Raw genomic sequence first — 27,226 nt, 5'->3', positions numbered from 1 at the left:
CTGGAGAGCTCCCCTACCTGTGACCGGCGCCTCTGGGAACATTTTCTAAACTGAGTCTGGTAGAAGAGGCATAGCGGAAGGAGCCAGCCCACACGCTCAAACTCTTAAAGTGCCAATGGCTCCTAGTGGACCCGTCTATACCCATGGTACTAATGTGGACCCCAGCATCCTCTAGGATATCAGAGAAATTATATTTAGCCTGTGGATTTTTGAGACCCAAGAGCATGATTTTTCATTTTTTGGCATTAAACTGTAATTGCCACTCTTTTGACCATTCTTCTAGTCTACCTAGAATCCTAGATCATCAATCATTTGTTTTACCTCTCCTGGTGTGTCTACCCTGTTGCGTCATCTGCAAAAAACATATTTTCTGTTCAATACCATTTGCAATGTCACCAAGATATTTAAACGGACTGGTCTAAGTACAGATCCCTGGGGTATTCCACTGGTAAGATTTCCCCTCTGTGAATGCACTCTATTTACTACAACTCCCTTGTTTCTGTGCTGCAGCCAAAATATTTTCAATTTAACCAACTTAGTATGTAATCCCATGCTTTCAAGTCTATTTTAAAGTCTGTGATGTGGGACAATGTCGAAAGCTTTACTAAAGTCTAGATAAAATAAGATTTTAAACCTACCGGTAAATCTTTTTCTCCTAGTCCGTAGAGGATGCTGGGGACTCCGTAAGTACCATGGGGTATATATGGGCTCCGCAGGAGACATGGGCACTATAAAGTACTTTAGAATGGGTGTGCACTGGCTCCTCCCTCTATGCCCCTCCTACAGACCTCAGTTAGAGCAACTGTGCCCAGAGGAGACGGACAGTACGAGGAAAGGATTTTGTTAATCCAAGGGCAAGATTCATACCAGCCCACACCATCCACACCGTATAACCTGGAATATACGAACCAGTCAACAGTATGAAACAAACAGCATCAGTCAAAGACCGATCAAAACTGTAACATAAACCTGAAGCAAGCAATAACGATATACAAGTCTTGCAGAATGTTGTCCGCACTGGGACGGGCGCCCAGCATCCTCTAAGAACTAGGAGAAAAAGATTTACCGGTAGGTTTAAAATCTTATTTTCTTTTACGTCCTAGAGGATGCTGGGGACTCCGTAAGGACCATGGGGATTATACCAAAGCTCCAAAAATGGCGGGAGAGTGCGGATGACTCTGCAGCACCGATTGAGCAAACATGAGGTCCTCCTCAGCCAGGGTATCAAACTTGTAGAATTTTGCAAAGGTGTTTGAACCCGACCAAGTCGCCGCTCGGCAAAGCTGTAATGCGGAGACGCCTCGGGCAGCCGCCCAAGAAGAGCCCACTTTCCTAGTGGAATGGGCCTTTACCGAATTTGGTAACAGTAATCCAGCCGTAGAATGCGCCTGCTGATTCGTGTTACAGATCCAGCGAGCAATAGTCTGCTTAGAAGCAGGAGCGCCAACCTTGTTGGCTGCATACAGGACAAACAGTGCCTCTGTTTTCCTAACCCGAGCCGTTCTGGCTACATACATTTTCAATGCCCTGACCACATCAAGGGACTCGGAATCCTCCAAGTCCCGCGTAGCCACAGGCACCACAATAGGTTGGTTTATATGAAAAGAGGAAACCACCTTGAGGAAAAATGGAGGACGAGTCCGCAACTCAGCTCTATCCACATGGAAAATCAGATAGGGGCTTTTGTGAGACAAAGCCGCCAACTCAAAAACTCGCCTTGCCGATGCCAAGGCCAACAACATGACCACCTTCCAACTGAGATACTTTAATTCCACGGATTGAAGAGGCTCAAACCAGGGAGATTTAAGGAATTGTAACACCACGTTAAGGTTCCATGGTGCCACTGGAGGCACAAAAGGAGGCTGGATATGCAGCACTCCCTTCACAAAAGTCTGGACTTCTGGGAGAGAAGCCAATTCCTTCTGAAAGAAAATGGATAGGGCCGAAATCTGAACCTTAATGGAGCCTAATTTTAGGCCCATATTCAACCCAGTCTGTAGGAAGTGGAGAAAACGGCCCAGATGGAAATCTTCCGGAGGAGCATTCTTGGTTTCACACCAAGAGACATACTTCCTCCAGATACGGTGATAATGTCTCGCTGTCACCTCCTTCCTAGCCTTTATCATAGTAGGGATGACTTCGTCTGGAATGCCCTTCCCGGCGAGGATCCGGCGTTCAACCGCCATGCCGTCAAACGCAGCCGCGGTAAGTCTTGGAACAGACAACGCCCCTGTTGCAACAGGTCCTCTCTGAGAGGAAGAGGCCACGGATCTTCTGTGAGCATTTCCTGTAGATCCGGATACCAGGCCCTTCGAGGCCAATCTGGAACAATGAGAAATGTCTGTATTCCTTTTCGTCTTATGATTCTCAATATTTTTGAGATGAGAGGAAGAGGAGGGAACACATAGACCGACTGAAACACCCACGGTGTCACCAGGGCGTCCACTGCTACCGCTTGAGGGTCCCTTGACCTGGCACAATACCTCGGAAGCTTCTTGTTGAGGCGTGACGCCATCATGTCTATTTGAGGAAGTCCCCAAAGACTTGTTATTTCTGCAAAGACTTCTTGATGAAGACCCCACTCTCCTGGATGGAGATCGTGTCTGCTGAGGAAGTCTGCTTCCCAGTTGTCCACTCCCGGAATGAATACCGCTGACAGAGCGCTTACGTGATATTCCGCCCAGCTCAGAATCCTGGTGGCTTCCGCCATTGCCACTCTGCTCCTTGTCCCGCCTTGGCGGTTTACATGATCCACGGCTGTGACGTTGTCTGATTGAATCAGAACCGGTAGGTCGCGAAGAAGATTCTCCGCTTGACGTACGCCATTGTATATGGCCCTCAGTAACAGTACGTTGATGTGTAGACAAGCCTCCTGGCTTGACCACAGTCCCTGGAAGTTTCTTCCCAGTGTGACCCTGGGGGACAGGCTGATCTTCTGATGAATATGTAGATGGGACCCGGACCACTTGCCCAGAAGGTCCCACTGAAACGTCCTTGCATGGAACCTGCCGAAGGGAATGGCCTCGTAAGACGCCACCATCTTTCCCAGAACTCGAGTGCATTGATGGACCGACACCCTTTTCAGCTTCAACAGGTCCCTGACCAAGTTCTGGAGTTCCTGGGCCTTTTCCACCGGGAGAAAAACCCTTTTTTTGTTCCGTGTCCAGAATCATGCCTAAGAAAGGCAATCGGGTCGTTGGAACCAACTGTGACTTTGGTAGATTGAGAATCCAGCCGTGCTGCTGCAACACCCTCAGGGAGGGTGGCACGTTGTTCAGCATCTGATCTCTCGTGATCTCGCTTTTATCAGGAGATCGTCCAAGTATGGGATAATTGTGACTCCCTGCTTGCGCAGGAGCACCATCATTTCCGCCATTACCTTGGTGAAAATCCTCGGGGCCGTGGAAAGTCCAAACGGCAACGTCTGAAATTGGTAATGACAATCCTGTACAGCAAATCTCAGGAACGCCTGATGAGGAGGATATATGGGGACATGAAGGTATGCATCCTTTATGTCCAGAGACAACATATAATCCCCCCATTCCAGGCTGGTGATGACCGCTGTGAGCGATTCCATCTTGAATTTGAACCTGTTCAAGTATAGGTTTAAGGATTTTAAATTCAGAATGGGTCTGACCGAACCGTCCGATTTCGGGACCACAAACAGGGTTGAGTAGTACCCCGTCCCCTGTTGAAGCAGGGGAACTTTGACCACCACTTGTTGAAGACACAGTTTTTGAATTGCACTTAAAACTACCTCCCTCTCTGGTGAAGAAGCTGGTAGGGCCGATTTGAAAAACCGGCGAGGAGGCACATCTTCGAATTCCAGCTTGTAACCCTGGGAAACAATTTCTATTGTACAGGGATCCACCTGTGATTGAACCCAGACGTGGCTGAAAAGTCGAAGACGTGCCCCCACTGGGGCGGACTCCCTCAGCGGAGCCACAGCGTCATGCGGTGGATTTTGTAGAAGTCGGGGAGGACTTCTGCTCCTGGGAACTAGCTGTAGGTGGCAGCTTTTTACCTCTGCCCAACCCTCTGGCGAGGAAGGAAGATCCCCATACTCTTTTGGATTTATGCGACCGAAAGCACTGCATCTGATAATGTGGCGTTTTCTTTGGTTGTGAGGAAACATAAGGTAAAAAAGCGGATTTACCTGCGGTAGCTGTGGACACCAGGTCCGTGAGACCTTCCCCAAATAAGTCCTCACCCTTGTAAGGCAAAACCTCCATATGCCTCTTTGAGTCGGCATCACCCGTCCATTGGCGTGTCCACAGGGCTCGCCTAGCAGAAATCGCCATGGCGTTGGCTCTCGAACCCAGTAGGCCAACGTCTCTCTGAGCATCTCTCATATATAGGACAGCATCCTTTATATGACCCAAGGTCAGTAAAATGGTATCCTTATCCAGGGTATCAATGTCAGCAGACAAGGTATCTGTCCACGCTGCTACAGAGCTACAAACCCAAGCCAACGCTATCGCCGGTCTGAGCAAGGTACCAGTATGTGTGTAAATTGACTTCAAGGTAGTCTCCTGCCTGCGTTCAGCAGGATCCTTGAGGGCTGCGGTATCTTGCGACAGCAGCGCCATCTTTTTGGATAAGCGCGGTAACGCCTTGTCCACCCTGCGGGAGGATAACCACCGTATCCTGTCCTTAGCCGGGAAAGGATACGCCATAAGAATCCTTTTGGGAATCTGCAGTTTTTTGTCTGGAGTTTCCCAAGCCCTTTCAAACAACTCATTTAATTCATGGGAAGGGGGGAAAGTAACCTCCGGTTTCTTTTCATTAAACATGTGGACCCTCGTGTCAGGTACAGAGGGGTCATCCGTGATATGCAAAACACATCTTTTATTGCAATAATCATATAATGAATACTTTTTGCCAACTTTGGCTGCAACCTCGCATCATTGTAGTCGACACTGGAGTCAGAATCCCTGTCGGTATCAGTGTCTGCTACTTGGGATAGTGGGCGCTTCTGAGACCCAGAAGGGCCCTGTGACATAGTAAAAGGCAAGGATGGACTCCCTGCATTTTCCCTGGACTCTGCTTTGTCCAACCTTTTATGTAATAAATTCACATTTGCATTTAAAACATTCCACATATTCAACCAATCAGGTGTCGGCGTTGCCGACGGAGACACCACACTAATTTGCTCCACCTCCTTTCTTGTCTTCGGATCTCGGACCAGAGATCCTCAAGCAGCGTTAGTGGACGCACTGGCGGTACCATGGAACTTTCGGCTGCCTTACGTGTTGCCTCCACTCCTGCCCAGGGTTCTACGGAAGTTCAAACAGGAAGGAGGAATACTGCTTATAGTCGCTTCAGTGTGGCCCAGAAGCCATTGGTTCTCAAACCTGCAGGGTCTATCGACAGTCCATCCTCTTCTACTTCCTCAACGACCAGACCTCTTCATACAGGACCCTGGTCTCTACCCAGACCTGGCCAGACTTGCCTTGACAGCGTGGCTCTTGAAGCATCACTCCTAAGAGCCAAAGGATTTTCAAACCTCCCTAAAAGAGCCTTCCGCTTCAGACATGCCGACACACGCGTACTGACACCCCAACACATACAGGGAAATATCCAATCAGGAGACAGTCCCCAATAAGGCCCTTTGGAGAGACAGAGAGAGAGTATGCCAGCACACACCCAGCGCCAATGACCCTGGAAAACAATTTCCCAGACACACAGCGCTTTAATATTATTCAATATACATTCATTGCCAAATGAAGTGCCCCCCTCTTTTTAAGCCCTCTGTCACAGTGTTCAGCAGGGGACAGTCCGGGGAGCCAGCTTCTCTGCAGTGTGCTGTGGAGAAAATGGCGCTGGTCAGTGCTGTGTAATCAAGCTCCGCCCCCTCAGCGTCGGGCTTCGGTCCCGCTCAAAAATACAATACTGGCGGGGGATTAGAGATGTGCACCGGAAATTTTTCGGGTTTTGTGTTTTGGTTTTGGGTTCGGTTCCGCGGCCGTGTTTTGGGTTCGAACGCGTATTGGCAAAACCTCACCGAATTTTTTTTGTCGGATTCGGGTGTGTTTTGGATTCGGGTGTTTTTTTCAAAAAACCCTAAAAAACAGCTTAAATCATAGAATTTGGGGGTCATTTTGATCCCAAAGTATTATTAACCTCAATAACCATAATTTCCACTCATTTTCAGTCTATTCTGAACACCTCACACCTCACAATATTATTTTTAGTCCTAAAATTTGCACCGAGGTCGCTGGATGACTAAGCTCAGCGACCCAAGTGGCCGACACAAACACCTGGCCCATCTAGGAGTGGCACTGCAGTGTCACGCAGGATGGCCCTTCCAAAAAACACTCCCCAAACAGCACATGACGCAAAGAAAAAAAGAGGCGCAATGAGGTAGCTGTGTGACTAAGCTCAGCGACCCAAGTGGCCGACACAAACACCTGGCCCATCTAGGAGTGGCACTGCAGTGTCAGGCAGGATGGCCCTTCCAAAAAATACTCCCCAAACAGCACATGACGCAAAGAAAAAAAGAGGCGCAATGAGGTAGCTGTGTGAGTAAGCTCAGCGACCCTAGTGGCCGACACAAACACCTGGCCCATCTAGGAGTGGCACTGCAGTGTCAGGCAGGATGGCCCTTCCAAAAAATACTCCCCAAACAGCACATGACGCAAAGAAAAAAAGAGGCGCAATGAGGTAGCTGTGTGAGTAAGCTAAGCAACCCTAGTGGCCGACACAAACACCTGGCCCATCTAGGAGTGGCACTGCAGTGTCACGCAGGCTGGCCCTTCCAAAAAACACTCCCCAAACAGCACATGACGCAAAGAAAAATGAAAGAAAAAAGAGGTGCAAGATGGAATTGTCCTTGGGCCCTCCCACCCACCCTTATGTTGTATAAACAGGAGATGCACACTTTAACCAACCCATCATTTCAGTGACAGGGTCTGCCACACGACTGTGACTGAAATGACGGGTTGGTTTGGACCCCCACCAAAAAAGAAGCAATTAATCTCTCCTTGCACAAACTGGCTCTACAGAGGCAAGATGTCCACCTCATCATCATCCTCCGATTCATCACCGTGTACATCCCCCTCCTCACAGATTATCAATTCGTCCCCACTGGAATCCACCATCACAGCTCCCTGTGTACTTTGTGGAGGCAATTGCTGCTGGTGAATGTCTCCATGGAGGAATTGATTATAATTCATTTTAATGAACATCATCTTCTCCACATTTTCTGGAAGTAACCTCGTACGCCGATTGCTGACAAGGTGAGCGGCGGCACTAAACACTCTTTCGGAGTACACACTTGTGGGAGGGCAACTTAGGTAGAATAAAGCCAGTTTGTGCAAGGGCCTCCAAATTGCCTCTTTTTCCTGCCAGTATACGTACGGACTGTCTGACGTGCCTACTTGGATGCGGTCACTCATATAATCCTCCACCATTCTTTCAATGGGGAGAGAATCATATGCAGTGACAGTAGACGACATGTCCGTAATCGTTGGCAGGTCCTTCAGTCCGGACCAGATGTCAGCATCAGCAGTCGCTCCAGACTGCCCTGCATCACCGCCAGCGGGTGGGCTCGGAATTCTGAGCCTTTTCCTCGCACCCCCAGTTGCGGGAGAATGTGAAGGAGGAGATGTTGACAGGTCGCATTCCGCTTGACTTGACAATTTTCTCACCAGCAGTTCTTTGAACCCCTGCAGACTTGTGTCTGCCGGAAAGAGAGATCCAAGGTAGGTTTTAAATCTAGGATCGAGCACGGTGGCCAAAATGTAGTGCTCTGATTTCAACAGATTGACCACCCGTGAATCCTTGTTAAGCGAATTAAGGGCTCCATCCACAAGTCCCACATGCCTAGCGGAATCGCTCTGTGTTAGCTCCTCCTTCAATGTCTCCAGCTTCTTCTGCAAAAGCCTGATGAGGGGAATGACCTGACTCAGGCTGGCAGTGTCTGAACTGACTTCACGTGTGGCAAGTTCAAAAGGTTGCAGAACCTTGCACAACGTTGAAATCATTCTCCACTGCGCTTGAGACAGGTGCATTCCACCTCCTATATCGTGCTCAGTTGTATAGGCTTGAATGGCCTTTTGCTGCTCCTCCAACCTCTGAAGCATATAGAGGGTTGAATTCCACCTCGTTACCACTTCTTGCTTCAGATGATGGCAGGGCAGGTTCAGGCGTTTTTGGTGTTGCTCCAGTCTTCTGTACGTGGTGCCTGTACGCCGAAAGTGTCCCACAATTCTTCTGGCCACCGACAGCATCTCTTGCACGCCCCTCTCGTTTTTTAAATAATTCTGCACCACCAAATTCAAGGTATGTGCAAAACATGGGACGTGCTGGAATTTGCCCATATTTAATGCACACACAATATTGCTGGCGTTGTCCGATGCCACAAATCCACAGGAGAGTCCAATTGGGGTAAGCCATTCTGCGATGATCTTCCTCAGTTGCCGTAAGAGGTTTTTAGCTGTGTGCGTATTCTGGAAAGCGGTGATGCAAAGCGTAGCCTGCCTAGGAAAGAGTTGGCGTTTGCGAGATGCTGCTACTGGTGCCGCCGCTGCTGTTCTTGCGGCGGGAGTCAATACATCTACCCAGTGGGCTGTCACAGTCATATAGTCCTGAGTCTGCCCTGCTCCACTTGTCCACATGTCCGTGGTTAAGTGGACATTGGGTACAACTGCATTTTTTAGGTCTGTGTACATTTTCGGTATCGCCTGCCTAGAGAAATGGAACCTAGATGGTATTTGGTACCGGGGACACAGTACCTCAAACAAGTCTATAGTTGGCTCTGCAGTAATGATGGATACCGGAACCACGTTTCTCACCGCCCAGGATGCCAAGGCCTCAGTTATCCGCTTTGCAGCAGGATGACTGCTGTGATATTTCATCTTCCTCGCAAAGGACTGTTGGACAGTCAATTGCTTGGTGGAAGTAGTAAAAGTGGTCTTACGACTTCCCCTCTGGGATGACCATCGACTCCCAGCAGCAACAGCAGCAGCACCAGCAGCAATAGGCGTTACACGCAAGGATGCATCGGAGGAATCCCAGGCAGGAGAGGACTCGTCAGAATTGCCAGTGACATGGCCTGCAGGACTATTGGCATTCCTGGGGAAGGAGGAAATTGACACTGAGGGAGTTGGTGGGGTGGTTTGCGTGAGCTTGGTTACAAGAGGAAGGGATTTACTGGTCAGTGGACTGCTTCCGCTGTCGCCCAAAGTTTTTGAACTTGTCACTGACTTATGATGAATGCGCTGCAGGTGACGTATAAGGGAGGATGTTCCGAGGTGGTTAACGTCCTTACCCCTACTTATTACAGCTTGACAAAGGCAACACACGGCTTGACAAATGTTGTCCGCATTTCTGTTGAAATACTTCCACACCGAAGAGCTGATTTTTTTTGTATTTTCACCAGGCATGTCAATGGCCATATTCCTCCCACGGCAACAGGTGTCTCCCCGGGTGCCTGACTTAAACAAACCACCTCACCATCAGAATCCTCCTGGTCAATTTCCTCCCCAGCGCCAGCAACACCCATATCCTCCTCATCCTGGTGTACTTCAACACTGACATCTTCAATCTGACTATCAGGAACTGGACTGCGGGTGCTCCTTCCAGCACTTGCAGGGGGCGTGCAAATGGTGGAAGGCGCATGCTCTTCACGTCCAGTGTTGGGAAGGTCAGGCATCGCAACCGACACAATTGGACTCTCCTTGTGGATTTGTGATTTCGAAGAACGCACAGTTCTTTGCTGTGCTTTTGCCAGCTTAAGTCTTTTCATTTTTCTAGCGAGAGGCTGAGTGCTTCCATCCTCATGTGAAGCTGAACCACTAGCCATGAACATAGGCCAGGGCCTCAGCCGTTCCGTGCCACTCCGTGTGGTAAATGGCATATTGGCAAGTTTACGCTTCTCCTCCGACGATTTTATTTTAGATTTTTGAGTCCTTTTTTTACTGATATTTGGTGTTTTGGATTTTTCATGCTCTGTACTATGACATTGGGCATCGGCCTTGGCAGACGACGTTGATGGCATTTCATCGTCTCGGCCATGACTAGTGGCAGCAGCTTCAGCACGAGGTGGAAGTCGATCTTGATCTTTCCCTATTTTTGGAACCTCAACATTTTTGTTCTCCATATTTTAATAGGCACAACTAAAAGGCACCTCAGGTAAACAATGGAGATGGATGGATACTAGTATACTTATGGATGACGAGTGACTGCCGACACAGAGGTAGCTACAGCCGTGGACTTCCGTACTGCGTCTGCTAGTATAGACTGGATGATAATGATATAAAAATATATATATATATATCACTACTGCAGGACAGGTATATATTCTATAATGACGGACCTGCTGGACACTGTCAGCAGCAGACTCCTAAACTACTAGTATGAAGAAGATAGAAAAAAAAAACCCCACCACAGGTAGGTATACAATTATGGACGAGCACTGCCGACACAGAGGTAGCTACAGCCGTGGACTACCGTACTGCGTCTGCTAGTATAGACTGGATGATAATGATATAAAAAATATATATATATATATATCACTACTGCAGGACAGGTATATATTCTATAATGACGGACCTGCTGGACACTGTCAGCAGCAGACTCCTAAACTACTAGTATGAAGAAGATAGAAAAAAAAAAAACCACCACAGGTAGGTATACAATTATGGACGAGCACTGCCGACACAGAGGTAGCTACAGCCGTGGACTACCGTACTGCGTCTGCTAGTATAGACTGGATGATAATGATATAAAAAATATATATATCTCACTACTGCAGGTATATATTATAATATAATGAATTACGGACCTGCTGGACACTGTCTGTCAGCAGAATGCGTTTATAGAATTAAAAAAAAAAAACACCACACGAGTGTTTAACTTTTTCAGGCAGACAATATACTGGTGGTCACTGGTCAGTCACACTGGCAGCAAAAGTGTGCACTGTTATGTACTCCTGCTATAACTGCTCCCCAGTCTCCCCCACAATTAAGCTATGTGAGCAGTGAGCACTCAGCACAGTCAGATATACATAGATGATATTATCATGCAGCACACTGAGGCTGAACACAGATATGGTATGTGACTGTGTATCGTTTTTTTTTCAGGCAGAGAACGGATTTTAAATAATAAATAAAACTGGTGGTCACTAGTATAACTATCAGCAAAACTCTGCACTCTCTGAGTACTCCTAATGCTCCCCAAAATTACTAAAATTAAATTACTAGTAAATCAAGTGTCTCACTCTCTATCTAAACGGAGAGGACGCCAGCCACGTCCTCTCCCTATCAATCTCAATGCACGTGTGAAAATGGCGGCGACGCGCGGCTCCTTATATAGAATCCGAGTCTCGCGATAGAATCCGAGCCTCGCGAGAATCCGACAGCGGGATGATGACGTTCGGGCGCGCTCGGGTTAGCCGAGCAAGGCAGGAAGATCCGAGTCTGCCTCGGACCCGTGTAAAAAGGCTGAAGTTCGGGGGGGTTCGGATTCCGAGGAACCGAACCCGCTCATCTCTAATTTGTATATATATTGCCTCCGCAGCCCATATATACTAAAATGCCAGCCTAGAGGTTTTATATTGCTGCCCAGGGCGCCCCCCCTGCGCCCTGCACCCATCCGTGCCTCAGTGTGTGTTGTGTGTGGGAGCAATGGCGAGCAGCGTTACCGCTGAACGTTACCGCAGTGAAGATCAGAAGTATTCTGCCGCCTGTGATGTCTTCTTTCTTCTAATACTCACCTGGCTTCTATCTTCCGGCTCTGCAAGGAGGACGGCGGCGCGGCTCTGGGACGAACAGCTAGGGTGAGACCTGCGTTCCGATCCCTTTGGAGCTAATGGTGTCCAGTAGCCTAAGAAGCAGATCCTATCACTTAAGTAGGTCTGCTTCTCTCTCCTCAGTCCCACGACGCAGGGAGCCTGTTGCCAGCAGTGCTCCCTGAAAATAAAAAACCTAACAAAATTCTTTTTTACAGAGAAGCTCAGGAGAGCTCCCCTGAAAGCACCCAGTCTCCTCTGGGCACAGGATCTAACTGAGCTCTGGAGGAGGGGCATAGAGGGAGGAGCCAGTGCACACCCATTCTAAAGTTCTTTATAGTGCCCATGTCTCCTGCGGAGCCCGTCTACCACATGGTCCTTACGGAGTCCCCAGCATCCTCTAGGACGTAAGAGAAACTATGGCTCCCCCTTTATCTTTTACTGTAGTTATCCTGTAAAAAAAAAAAAGTCAGTAAGATTTGTTTGACCTGATCTCCTCCCAGTAAACTCATGCTGTTTGGAATCCTGTAAATTGCTGCATTGGAGAATCTACAATTTGCCTACTACCGCTGGCGTGCTCCCCTCTTCTATGAACCCTTGGTACCAGTACAGAATCTGTAACAGCATGGGTCCCTGGAGGAGTAGTGTTCATGCAGCCCGACGATCCACAGCAGCAGGAAATGGCGCCTTCCCGCCTCTGATCCCGCCCCGGGAAACCCCGCCCCCTGTCAGTGGCACGCATTTCCTGATAATTATATTATACAGGCAATGTTAAAATTAACATTATATATCTGTATACAGTTCTTAAGAGACAGTGAGCACTGCTGAGCTTGTAGCCGAGAGCCAGTTTGTCTGCGGCAGGAACCGCAGCTCCAGGCCTGTGACCGCTGCTGACTTGCCGCCAACAGTGCAACGGGGACCCGCTAACCGGGACCCCGATGTAACTCACTGCACCTGGATCTTTGGCATCTGTTAGAGGGTGGTGGCTAGTTGCTGGCGTGGGCACACATACTAACAATGTGTGATTAGTACCTCAGGAGCTAAGACTCCTGTCAGCTGGGATTACGAACCATTAACCCTCAGGAGGTTGGTTCGGTCCCCCCTCTAAGTCCCACGAAGCAGGTAGTCAGTCAACCAAGCAGAGCTACCTGAAAATAATACACTAAAATAAATATAAAGAAAAATCTCTGGAGCTCCAGAGAAGTGCACCCGGCTCCTTGGGCACATTTCTCTAAACTGAGTCTGGTAGGAGGGGCATAGAGGGGAGGAGCCAGCAGACACATACACACACTAAAAGTTTTAAAGTGCCAAGGCTCCAGTGGACCTGATCTATACCCCTATGGTACTAAAGTACAAGACCCCAGTATCCACTATAACGTGAGAGATAAGATGCAGTTGCCGATCACTGCAGGTGAATAGATGCCATGCGCATGGCATCTATTCACAGTAATGGAAAAGCTTGGGGGCAGATCTGCATGTCCGTAAGTGCTGGGCACTCCCACAGGAGTGACAACAGAGACACACCCTCTTTTTGGACGCACTCCCGCTGTCACAGAGTGCAGAGATAACATGACCACACCTTGGTGTCCGGCCCGCATCCTAGCAGGAACACTAAAAGGAATAATTCATGTCATATAATTAATTAGAATATGCATGAAATAATGACATAACTTAAATGGCATGATAACACACAATACATTCTGGCTGTTTTAAAACTCCAAATGTGACTATACACAGTAATATATAAATCTTACCTAAAGGTATTTTGCAATCAGATTCACACTGATGCCTCCAAAAAGTAATGGCAGACCTCTCCCTGTTCTGCAATCGGTTCAACCTCTCGGCTAGTCCTCCCCTACAGAGATTTCAAGAATGTGCCACATGGCCAAGAGTTAGCATTAGGTTTTTCCAAAGGACAAAATAAAAGGACACAGCTGGGACCATTTACTTTCTACTCTCCTCAAAGAAACCTTGCCTTCTGCAGAATTATTCAGACACTATAGTACAGTTAAAAACTTCTTTAGACCTAATAAAATGTGCAATTTGCTTTATAAAGTAGATAAATCACTTAAATGCCAACTTGACTTTTCTCGATGTTAAACTTCATGGGATTCTGGTTTCTGGACACTTAATACTCCCAAAAAAGGACATGGAATGGATTTCATAAAAGGGGTAGCAATTTATTTTGTATTCTGTTTACTGGATTAAAACAATCGTGCAGAGATGTAAAATAAACTATGTACAGCATATTGCATAGTACAGATGTAGCCACGCTCATCATTGCTGCGATGAGTATGCATGGGTACACGCATTGCGGCAAGCTGTAGGGTACACCATGCTGCGACTAGCTGCAGCTGGTATTAGCTCTATAGAAGTCTATGGCGTAGGTGCGTGTGCCAACGCCACAGCCGCGGACAAACTAGTCATGCAAACCATGCTGCGATGCATACACATCGTGGGATAGATAAGCATGGCTACATCGGTATATCGGTCATTTGTATTCGAACAATCATTACCTCAGCATTGAGAAGGGACATTTCTACCCACAATTAACATTTATACAGCACCAGCGTACTCTGAAGCACTGAGACCCTCTATCAAGCTTAAAATCAATAGAATTCTTCATAATGTTAAGAACACCATTTATTACTGTAATTAAAATAAAGAAAATAATTACTATCTCCAGTAAATAGGATTTTAATTACCTAAGGTAAATCCTTTTCTCGTAGTCCGTAGAGGATGCTGGGGTCCATATTAGTACCATGTGGTATAGACGGGTCCACCAGGAGCCACTGGCACATTAAGAGTTTGAGAGTGTGGGCTGGCTCCTCCCTCAATGCCCCTCCTACCAGACTCAGTCTAGAAACAGTGCCCGAGGAGACGGACATCTTCGAGAGAAGGATTTTACACAGATAGTGGCGAGATTCACACCAGCTCACACATACAAGGCAAACCAAGCTAAATAGCTTGAAACTCAGCAACAGCTGAAACATTACTAAACCAAGTAACAAGGCAGTACTTAACGAAGAACAAAATCGTACTGAACAGGAAAACCACTGCAGGAGAACGAAGCGCTGGGCGGACGCACAGCATCCTCTACGGACTACGAGAAAAGGATTTACCGGTAGGTAATTAAAATCCTATTTTCTCTTACGTCCTAGAGGATGCTGGGGTCCATATTAGTAATATGGGGATGTACCAAAGCTCCCAGAACGGGAGGGAGAGCGTGAAGGCTCCTGCAGAAATGATTGACCAAACTTTAGATCATCAGAGGCCAAAGTATCGAACTTGTAGAACTTAGCAAACGTGTTCGACCCAGACCAAGTAGCCGCTCGGCAAAGTTGTAAAGCCGAGACACCCCAGGCAGCCGCCCAGGAAGAACCCACCTTATGAGTAGAGTGGGCCTTAACAGATTCTGGATACGGCAAGCCTGCCGTAGAATACACATGCTGGATAGTGAACCTGATCCAGCGAAAGATCGTCTGCTTAGAAGCAGGACACCCAAGTTTCTTGGGATCAGAGAGTACGATTTTCTGTGACGAGCAGTCCTCTTCACATAGATCTTCAGAGACCTTACGACATCCAAGAGCCATGAAGCAATTGAAGAGTCAGTAGCAACTGGCACCACAATAGGTTAGCGAATATGAAAAGCCGACGCAACCTTTGACGGGTCCGGAGCTCAGCACTATCTTCATGGAAGATCAAGTAGGGGATTTTACAAGACAGAGCCCCAAACTCCGCCACAAGTCTAGCAGAAGCTAAGGCCAACAAAGTGACACCCTATAACGTGAGAAACTTGACCTCAACCTCCTGTAGAGGCTCGAACCAAACTGATTGGAGGAACTGTAACACCACGTTAAGATCCCATGGCGCCGTAGGCGGCAAAAAGGGAGGCTGGATGTGCAGAACCCCTTTCAAAAAAGTCTGAACCTCAGGAAGGGAAGCCAGCTGTTTCTGGAATAAAATGAACAGGGCTGAAATCTGGACATTTACGTATCCCAATCTCAGGCCCATATCCACACCTGCTTGCAGGAAAAACAGAAACCGTCCCAGTTGAAACTCCACCGTAGGAAACATCTTGGACTCACACCAAGAAACATACTTTTTCCAAATGTGATGGTAATGTTTAGACGTTACTCCTTTCCTAGCCTGTAGAAATAACCTTGTTCGGAATGCCCTTCCGAGCTAAAATCTGGCGTTCAACTTTCATGCAGTCAAACGTAGCGGCGGTAAGTCTTGATAAGCGAATGGCCCCTGTTGCAGTAGGTCCTCCCGAAGAGGAAGAGGACTCAGATCTTCCAGCAGGACCGAGAAGATCCGCGTACCGAGCCCTTCTTGGCCAGTCCGGAGCAATGAGGATTGCCTGAACTCTTGTTCTCTTTATGAGTTTTAGAACTTGGAGGAAATACGTACACCGATTGGAACACCCAGGAGGTCATTCCCGAGTTGTTCGCTCGCTAGCAGATTTTAGCAGCATTGCACACGCTAGGCCGCCGCCCTCTGGGAGTGTATCTTAGCTTAGCAGAATTGCGAATAGAAATTTCTTAGCAGTTTCTGAGTAGCTCGAGACTTATTCCTACACTGCGATCAGCTCAGCCCGTTTCATTCCTGGTTTGACGTCACAAACACGCCCTGCGTTCGGCCAGACACTCCCGTGTTTTATCTTGGCACACCTGCGTTTTTCCGCACACTCCCAGAAAACGGTCAGTTTCCGCCCAGAAACACACACTTCCTGTCAATCACACTACGATCACTTCAAAGATGGAAATTCTTCGTTCGGACGTGAGTAAATCTACTAAGTTTTGTGCTAAAATACTTAGCGCATGCGCACTGCGTACCATGCGCATTTTCACCTTAATCGCTCAGTTGCGAAAATCGGCAACGAGCGAACAACTCGGAATGACCCCCCCAGGCGTTCACTGCCACAGCCTGCAGGTCCCTTGTACTGGATCAATACCTCTGAAGTTTCTTGTTGAGATGGGAGGCCATCATGTCTATTTGAGGTACACCCCAAAGATCTGTCAGCTCCTTGAACACCTCCGGATGGAGGCCCCACTTTCCTGGATGGAGATTGGGTCTGCTGAGGAAGTCTGCTTCCCAGTTGTCTACTACCGGTATGAAGATTGCTGACAGCGCCAACGCGTGCTTTTCTGCCCAGAGGATGATTCTTGTTACCTCTGATATTGCAGCTCTGCTCTTCCTTCCGCCCTGTCGGTTTATGGAAGCCACAGTCGTTACATTATCCGACTGCACTTGAATGGCTCGATCTCGCAGAAGATGAGCCGCTTGGAGAAGAACGTTGTAGACAGCTCTTAGTTCCAGAAAGTTTATTGGAAGACTGGATTCAAGGCTTGAGCACCTTCCTTGGAAGGTTTCCCCCTGAGTGACTGCGCCCCAACCCCGGAGACTTGCATCCGTGGTTAGAAGGGTCCAGTCCTGAATCCCGAACCTGCAGCCCTCCAGAAGGTGAGGTATTTGCCGCCTCCAGAGGAGTGAGATCCTGGCTTTCGGCGACAGACGTACTGTCTGGTGCATGTGTAGAGGAGATCCCGACCACTTGTCTAGGAGATCCAGTTGGAAGGACCAAGCATGAAACCTTCACATACTGTAAGCCTCGTAAGAAGCAATTATCTTCCCCAGAAGGCAAATGCACTGACGAACCGATACCCGGGCAGGCTTCAGGACGTCCTAGACCATTGCTTGAATCACTAACGCTTTCTCCTCTGGCAGAAACACCCTCTGCACTTCCGTGTCGAGGATCATTCCCAGAAAAGACAATCTCCTTGTCGGCTCCAAATGTGATTTTGGAAAGATCAGGATCCAACCATGTTCCCTGAGCATATGAGTCGTGAGAACAATGGACTGCAACAACATCTCCCTGGACGATGCCTTTATCAGCAGATAATCCAGATATGGAATTATGTTCACCCCCTGTCTGCGGAGGAGAACCATCATCTCTGCCATCACCTTGGTGAACACCCTCGGTGATGTGGGGAGGCCGAATGGCAGTGCCTGAAATTGATAGTGACTGTCTTAACAGTACAAATCTGAGATGAGCCTGGTGCGGCAGCCAAATCGGGAAGTGGAGGTACGCATCAGTGATATCCAGAGATACCAGAAACTCTCCATCCTCCAGACCTGAGATCACTGCCCTGAGAGACTCCATTTTGAATTTGAACACCTTCAGGTTAGGGTTCAGCAATTTCAAGTTCAAAATCGGTCTGACCGAACCATCCGGTTTCGGTACCACGAAAAGGTTTGAATAGTAACCCTTGCTTTGCATACGAGGTGGAACTGGAATAATGACCTGTGACTTTTCCAATTTTAGGATGGCTTCCTGTAGGATAGCCCTGTCTGTCAGCAAGGTTGGCAAGCCTGATTTGAAGAATCGGTGAGGCGGGAGTTCTTGAAACTCCAGTCTGTACCCCTAAGACACAATATCCTGTACCCAGGGATCCAGGCCAGACGACACCCAGACGTGTCTGAAACGTCTGAGTCTCGCACCCACCAAACCGTGCGGTCCACCATCATGCTGAGGATTTTGAAGAACCAGAAGCAGGTTTCTGGTCCTGAGAGCCTGCGGGAGCAGACTTTTTGGATTTAGCACAACCCCCTCTACAGAAGGTGGTAGGAGGCTTGGACCTTTTTTGCCCTAGCAGTCCGAAAGGACTGCGATGCAGCTCAAGAAAATGGTTTCTGTGTAGGAGGCGTAGCAGAGGGAATGAAAGGTGACTTACCCACGGTTGCCGTGGAAATCCACGCATCCAATGCTTCCCCAAATAGAGCCTGACCTGTGTATGGTAGGTTCTCCACACTTCTCCTGGATACCGCGTCTGCAGACCATTGGCGTAGCCAGAGTCCCCCGCGAGCTGATACAGACATGGAAGATATCCGCGCAGTCAGCGTACCCAGGTCCTTCACAGATTTCACCATGAACTCCGCAGAATCCTGTATGTTACGTAGAAACAATTCAATGTCACTTCTATCCATTGTATCCAAATCCTCTAGTAATGTGCCTGATCACTTTACTATGGCTTTAGAAATCCATTCACAGGCAATAGTGGGCCTTAACGCCACTCCTGAAGCAGTGTAAATGGATTTGAGCGCAGTGTCAATCTTACTATCAGCCGGTTCTTTTAACGCGGTAGATCCAGGGACAGGTAAAACTACCTTTTTTGACAGTCTGGAGACAGGTGCGTCAACAATGGGTGGGTTTTACTATTTTTTCCTATCCTCCTCAGTGAACGGAAAGGCAACCAGAACCCTTTTTGGTACCTGGAATTTTTTCTCCGGGTTTTCCCAGGATTTTTCAAATAAAGCGTTTAATTCTTTAGACACAGGGAAGGTCAGCAAAGCTTTCTTATTGTCAGTGAAGTAAGCCTCCTCAACCTGCTCAGGTGGCATGTCAGTAATGTTTAACAAATCTCTAATGGCCTCAATCATGAGCTGCACCCCTTTTGCAAGGGATGCCGTCCCCATCAGCACATCCACATCACCGTCTGCAGTATCAGAATCGGTATCCGTGTCATCTTGCATAATTTGGGCAAGAGAACGTTTGTGTGGAAACATGCTAGGAGATTTTGACGAGTTTCAGTCTCAGTATTTGCTACCCTAGTAGATATCCGAGAGATCATCCCTTTAATAGAGGTTAACCAATCAGGCTCAATAATAGGTATCTGAGACCAGGCATTACATTCCTGTGTACATAGAATGGATTCCTCCTGAGAGGAAACATCCTCTACAGCATATGACACAGAGTCCCTAGACATGGAAGATCACAAAAACCCCCACAGGGAAATGTCAGACGCAGTTTTCCCCCAAGTATGCCACAGAGAGAGACAGAGATTGCAGCCAACCCACACACAGCGCTTTCTGAGGTAGAAATAACACAAATACTAGCACTATCTGTGTACCGTAATAGACTACACACACTTTACACAAACTTCCCACCCCACCCCCACTTCAACCGCCTGGTGCTGCGCAGGATAGCTGGGGTTGCTTGGAGGGACAGCTCTCCCTGCCAGCGTCTGTGTACAGGAACTGCAGGCAGGAAAATGGCAATGAATGCTGCTGGGTCCGCTCCGAGGAGAAGCTCCCCCCACCCGAACATGGCGCTGCTTCCCGCTCTACATTTTATTATACTGGCATGAGGATGTCTGTTGGCAGTGATCCGGGGACCCTGACAGGCTTGCTGGCCAGTGTAGGGTATAGGCGCTGGCTCAGGGCGCCCCTCACAGTGCCGCAATATGTACCGCTGAGCCCCGAAGGGCAGTTAGTACTGCGCTCCCTGCCCTGTTGCCGCCATCTTCACACCAGCTCCCCGCTTGCCAGGGAGGCCGGTGGCTCACTTGCCACCGAAATCTGCTGGCTCTGTAAAGGGGTGGAGGCATGCTGCGGGAGTGAGCGGTCGCCTGGGGCGGCTAACGATAAGCACCCCCAGGAGCTCAGTATCCTGTCAGCGGAGATAGTGGCTCAGACCCTGAAGGGCGGACACTACTCCCCACCTTAGTACAGCGAGGCTGTTACAAGCAGCCTCCCTGTGCCTAAATTACTCTTAGAAAAAAAATAAAACTAAAGAAACTCTCGGAGCTCCCCTAGCTGTGACCGGGCTCCTCTGGGCACATTTTCTAAACTGAGTCTGGTAGGAGGGGCATAGAGGGAGGATCCAGCCCACACTCTCAAACTCTTAAAGTGCCAGTGGCTCCTAGTGGACCCATCTATACCCCATGGTACTAATATGGACCCCAGCACCCTCTAGGACGTAAGAGTAATTACATATGTCTCATGTTATGTCGGGTGTGATATAGAAGATCTACAATGTCTAGGTCGATAGTCATTAGTTCGGCATGCATTAGGTCAACACTGACAAAAGGATGACATGTATTAGGGGGACACAAAATGTCAATACAGGAAAAGGTAGAAACAAAGAAGGTTGACACCACATTGTTGTCATTTTTTGGGTGTCAGAGCACAGGGAACCCCAATTAGTGTACTACTTCACTCACCATGATCAGAGCACGGTGCCTTGGTCTGCTATCACAGTACTTGGCACAGGTTACTATGACCAATCATAGTCCATATGGATGGTAAAATATAAAAAAAGGTGTACAAATTGCAAAAACAAACAAACAACAAAAACAAAAAGCTGTGTTGACGACTGTCATGCATGTCAACCATTTAAACATTTTGACCTTTTGTACTCATCGACATTTGCCAGTACAGGTTGAGTATCCCATATCCAAATATTCCGAAATACGGAATATTCCGAAATACGGACTTTTTTGAGTGAGAGTGAGATAGTGAAACCTTTGTTTTTTGATGGCTCAATGTACACAAACTTTGTTTAATACACAAAGTTATTAAAAATATTATATTAAATTACCTTTAGGCTGTGTGTATAAGGTGTATATGAAACATAAATGAATTGTGTGAATGTACACACACTTTGTTTAATGCACAAAGTTACAAAAAATATTGTCTAAAATGACCTTCAGGCTGTGTATATAAGGTGTATATGAAACATAAATGCATTCTGTGCTTATATTTAGGTCCCATCACCATGATATCTCATTATGTTAAGCAATTATTCCAAAAATCCGATATCCAAAATACCTCTGGTCCCAAGCATTTTGGATAAGGGATACTCAACCTGTATCAACTTAATGCATGTCAACCTTTTGTCAGTATCGACCTAATGCATATCGACCATATGGGATCGACGTAGACAAATGTGTGTGCATGTACACGTGGTAGGGAATATAGACTTTAAGATCCAATGGCGCAGGGACTGATCTGAATGGCCCAATACTCTGGTGTAAAGCGCTGCGGAATGTGTGCGCTACAGTATATAAATAACTGGAATAATTAATAATAATATACATTGTCTACACATTGGAACCTGTTATATCTAGGGCAGAGGTGGACACCAAGCATTATGAGGCTGTATGTTGCCTTTCTGATCTGGGAAATTTCTTCTCTCTGGTTCGCTTCCTAGCTCTGATGTCACAGTGTTGGGGCACACACTGTACAATTGTCTGTGCAATCAGCAGGAAACTGTATGATCTGACATTTGTATAATGTGTAGGCAAGCAAAATCTCCCTTACGGCAGATAAACTGGTCTGATTGCATGATTGGATATTCAAGAATGCACATGAGATTAGATAAACTTAAGACATTGAACAGTGTGTACGCTCTGGACAGTATACGCTCCGGACACTGATATGTGCGCACTCTGTACAGGGACATGATCTTTCCAGCCATTCATGAGGACAGATAAATAATAAGATTGGAAGAAACAATTGTATAGGGTGAGTGTAAACATTTGAGATTTTACTCGCATGGACAAATTGAAAATTAATCGCATCTTACGTAAAAATTGTACAGTGTATACCCAGCTTTAGTGTCGCACTAGCTGAAGAGGTCTAATCAGCTTGTTTAGTAAACCATAAATCTCGGTGCAGTGTAAACACTAGTCAATAATTGTAATCTCATTATATAAGCACAAAGAAATTTTGACACTACTTAGTGGAACCAAAAGCCACTTGTGAAGCAAATGAAAAATATATGTTGTCCTTTACCAGTCAGATGAATTCGTTTAACCTACCCATCATGACATATCCATGTGCATATTAAGTGTAAAAGAGAGAACACAACTTATTTTCTATATTTTGAACATTTAAATACAAACAGATGTGTCTTCTTACAGCTTTGCTGTAGTCACGATAAATAACCCTTCAAATCACGCCATGCTGCCAAGTGTCTGTAGTGCACAATGGGTTTTTTTGCGTATTTTTCAGCAAAAATGCATCATTGTGTAATAGCAGCTCTATCTACATCTGAAATTAAACATTAAACACTAGCATAGCATTTTGTATTCAAATACAGTCGCAGTCAAACACAGAATATAGGCATGCTGCATATCATTATAATCTGCAGAAGCTGATAAAACGCATCTTCACTGAAAATAACATGCAAAAAAAAGATGCCGGCGCTACAGCGTCACTCACGCGTTGTGTGTAACGCAACTTGTAGTGTAAGAGGACACATCTGTAGGGAGGGATTCAATTAGCCCCATTAATTTAATGGGAGTGAAAAAAGATTTATGGTAGACATGCCATTGTTAAATATCTTTCTGCGAGGTACATTGGTTCCACAGGAAAAACCTCGGGGTGTAGAGACAGATCTTGATCCAGGCACCAACAGGCTAAAGCTTTAGAGTCTTGGACTGTCCCAGGATACATTGGGGCCTCCTCTATAACCCCGTCTCCAGACACTGGGAGCTCAGTTTCGTTAACCAGTCCAATGCAGGAGCAGGTAAAAGAGACAAATGTTAATCACATAGAACCACGTTCTCACGACAGGAGAAGTAACTAATGGCTAATGCCATACAAACCCATAGAAGATAGGTGCGTCAGGGTGGGCGCCCTGTGGAACCAATGTACCTCGCAGAAAGAGATTTAACAATGGCAAGTCTACCATAAATCATCTTTTCTGCAACAGGGTACATTGGATTCCACAAGGAAAACATCTGGGGGATGTCCTAAAGCAGTTCCTCATGGGAGGGGAAGCGCCGTAGCGGGTATGAGAACACGGCGTCCAAAGGAAGCATCCTGGGAGGTGGAAGTATCAAAGGCATAGAAAAAATGAACGTGTTCACTGAGGACCACGTAGCCGCCTTGCACAATTGTTCAGTGGACACGCCACGTCGGGATGTCCAAGAAGGTCCAACAGACCGAGTAGAATGGGCTTTAATAGCAGCAGGAGCTGGGAAACCAGACTGTGCATATGCTTGTGCAATAACCATTCTAATCCATCTGGCCAATGTTTGCTTGTTTGCAGGCCAGCCATGTTTGTGAAAACCAAAAAGTACAAAAAGGGTATCTGACCTCCTAATAGAGGAAGTCCTCTCCACGTAATGACTGAGAGCCCATACCACATCCAAAAACCGCTCTTTGGAGGACAAACCAGAAGAGATAAAAGCCGAAACCACAATCTCTTGGTTAAGATGGAAAGAGGACACCAACTTAGGTAGATAACCAGGGCGAGTTCTAAGAACTGTATGGTCACGGTGAAAAATCAGAAAAGGTTGATGACAGGACAAAGCACCTAAGTCCGACACCCTCCTGGCAGAGGCAAAAGCCAGTAGGAACAGGACCTGGACCGTAAGCCATTTAAGTTCCACTGACTCAAGAGGTTCAAATGGAGACGTTTGCAGGGCATTCAGGACAACAGACAGATACCACGGACCCACAAGAGGGTCATAGGGATGCTGAATCCATAAAATACCCAGAGTGAAAGTATGAACGTCAAGAATAGATGCAATTTTTCTCTGAAACCACACCAACAAGGCAGAGATATGAACCTTGAGGGAGGCAAGACGAAGGCCTAAATCCAGACCTTGTTGTAGAACAGCCAGAAGTCTGAAACTGCTGAATTTGTAAGCATCGTAATTCTTAGCAGCACACCAGATGAAGTAAGAATTCCAGAACATGTAATAAATCCACGTAGATGCCAGTTTGCGGGCCTTCAGCATAGTTTGGATAACCGCCTCGGAGAATCCTTTGGCCCTCAGGAGTGAAGCTTCAAGAGCCACGATGTCAAATCCATCTGGCCAGGTCCAGGTAGACACAAATGCCCTGAAGGAGGAGGTCTGGACGTTGAAGTAGAAGAGGACGCTCTATCGATAGACCCTGTAGGTCTCAGAACCAATGCCTTCTGGGCCACGCTGGATCGACTAGAAGAAGTATTTCTACTTCTTGCTTGAACTTCCGTATCACCTTGGGCAGAACTGACAAGGGAGGGAGCACGTAGTTCCATGGAATTGCCAGTGCGTCCACGAACGCTGCTTGAGGATCCCTTGTTCTTGATCCGAAGACCGGAACCTTGTGATTGTGTCGAGACGCCATCAGGTCTATATCTGGTAGGCCCCACTTGTCCACTAGGATTCGAAAGACTTCTGGATGAAGACTCTCTCTGGCATCCACGTTCTGATGACTGAGGAAATCCGCTTCCCAGTTGAGGACTCCCGAAATGAACACTGGCGATATTGCTGGCAGATGGCATTCCACCCAACAAAGGATTTTCGACACTTCCATCATTGCAATGCAGCTTCGAGTGCTGCCTTGACGGTTTATGCACGCCACCGTGGTGGTGTTGTCTGAACATACTTGAAAAGGCCTGTTCTGTATCAGAGGCAGGGCGAGAGACAAAGCATTGAACACTGACCGCAATTCCAGAATGTTTATCGGAAGGAGCGATTCCTCCAAGGTCCACCGACCCTGTAAAGAGTGTTGCTCCAACACCGTGCCCCAACCCCTCAGACTGGCGTCCGTAGTCAGTAGGACCCAGTTGGGGATCAAGAAGGGACAGCTCCTGCTCAACTGCTGGTCCTGTAGCCACCAAGTGAGCAAGAGACGAACCGCCGGAGTCAATGAGATCCCTTGAGACTAAGGGAGTCACTCCAATCTGATCGCACGCTGCCGTTTTTCGCAGCGGTGCGATCAGGTCTGTAGTGCGCCTGTGCATGGGTCACAATGCGCAGGCGACAGAACTAACAAAGAAAGCGATTGCATCCGCGACCGCAAGAAGATTGACAAGAAGAGGCCGGCCGGAGGCGTCAACTGACCGTTTTCAGGGAGTGTCCGACTGAACGCAGGCATTCCCATCCGTGTCCAGGGAGGGATCCCGTCAGCTCCGTCCTGCATGATCGCAGCGGGCGAGTAAGTCCTGAGCTGTGCAGAAACTGCACAAACGTTTGTGCAGCTCTGCACAAGTGAGCGCAGCCCTGCACAGCGATTTCCCACCTCCCCTGTAGGCGGCGACTACCTGATCGCAGCAGTGCTAAAAGAAGCCTGCTAGCGATCAGGTCGGAATGAGGGCCTTGATCCAATGAGGCAGGCCATATCATTTGGAAAGGATTGACCTCTGCAGAGGGTGGGAATGAAATTAAGTGTACTCTACCATGTCGAATGCCGACACCATGAGGTATCAACACGCCTGGGCGAGATAGGAAGTAACTGTCAAAGTCAGAAAAATATCATGCTACACGTTGCCATATATTCACCTCATGCGCGTGCCTGCTGTACGTGCACATTCTCTCCCGTGCGTGCGGATATATGCAGCCGCGTGATGGCGCCTCGGCCATGCGCTCGAGCGCGTGGTATGTGCATTTACGGTAGAGTTTGTGTGCGTCTAGCGGGCGACTCAATCGTTTAATAATAGAACCAAATAGCATGTTTTATAGATAATGTTTCCCTTAATAATGACTGTAAGTTTGTTTAATGTAAATGGTCGCTGGACAGAGGAATTCCTCTTTGTATTGTACGAAGGGTCAGACAGGGTTTGAACAGCTGTGTCTGGTACCTAACTAAAGAACATTTTAATAGCAACAATCCGGTGTTGGTTAGGTAAAGATTAATCGCTCCTGCGTATAGTTATGGCCATTAGTAGATTCTGGACATTTCATATATTTGCGATTCATTACCCATGCGGCGGGAATCTTCAGATTCCCTCCCACTTGAGCAGTTTGATATAGTCACAGCCCACCTGTTCAAACTAACCTATGACCTTTTGTCATGATGCGAGGAGACATTCCTGTGTCCAATGAACAATGAGATTATAGGTCCCTTTGTAGTATACTGTACTCAGTGTATATAAGATCAGCCAGCCTGGGCAGCTCTCTCTGACTCCACAAACGGTTTTCATATTGACTAACTCGGAGCTGGTACCAGGCTGCGCAGCGATCGTTCCCAGTGTGTGTAAGTAATTCTCTGCAAACCAACTTATTGTCTGTGTGTATTGGCCATTCCCTTTCTCTCTGTTATAGTATAAGTTTGTGACGCTATTGTATATTTTCTGTCTAGATATTCTGTTAGAATTATATGTTAGTCTGTAGTGTATGACTTGTGAACTGTTTTACCTTTTTCAATATAACTAAAAGCTTGTTAGTAAAGGTGTTGGAACCTTAGCACGGTATCGTGTGTTCATTACATTGCAGAGGGTTATAGGAGCGTCTCGATCGCTCAAACAGCTTTAGTGTTAATCAGTTTAAGCAGCGTTATAGCGCTACAGTGTTTCAGTACAAGGTTTACAGTATAAGAGTATCCTTCTGTGTGTTACATTCAAGGTTTACTGATTGTCATCTTGTGAGCGTCTGCGCCGCTCGTGATCTCCTCGTGGTCTCGAGCGTCCGCTACGCTGGTAGCGTAGCATTACGGTAGTTGCTCGCCTATAGCGTGCTCGACACCACGCATTAAGCTGTGAGCGAGCATGCCACATGTGCGTCTCGATCACGGCCGAGCGTATGCTACGCTAAGTGCGTACCCTTACGGTACCCCATACGCCAATTGCGTATTAAGTCTCTTACCCCTTAATGTGAAGGTTTTAAGGTAATCAAATCAGCATTATCAATTGGCGCCTCGTCCGTCCTCCACATATCCGCACTAGCGAAAACAAACGTTATCTGTCAGCAAGGGCGGGAAGGCAGTATCCCTTCG

General features: G+C 47.4%; 1 protein-coding gene across 7 annotated transcripts in view; it reads right to left on the bottom strand.

The window, feature by feature from the left end:
- SPIDR (scaffold protein involved in DNA repair) overlaps positions 1-27,226 on the bottom strand; it is a 1,299,263-nt gene that overhangs the window by 785,603 nt on the left and 486,434 nt on the right. For all 7 annotated transcript variants that reach the window (XM_063923689.1, XM_063923686.1, XM_063923690.1 and 4 more), the window contains one exon: positions 13,486-13,586. In XM_063923689.1, the coding sequence (XP_063779759.1) occupies positions 13,486-13,586 (101 nt within the window). The remainder of the gene's footprint in view (positions 1-13,485; positions 13,587-27,226) is intronic.

Source organism: Pseudophryne corroboree, chromosome 5 (genome assembly GCF_028390025.1).
Source record: "Pseudophryne corroboree isolate aPseCor3 chromosome 5, aPseCor3.hap2, whole genome shotgun sequence".
NCBI classification, from domain to species: Eukaryota; Metazoa; Chordata; class Amphibia; order Anura; family Myobatrachidae; genus Pseudophryne; species Pseudophryne corroboree.
The sequence above is the reverse complement of the archived record's forward strand: the minus strand, read 5'-3'. Positions and strand labels throughout refer to the sequence as shown.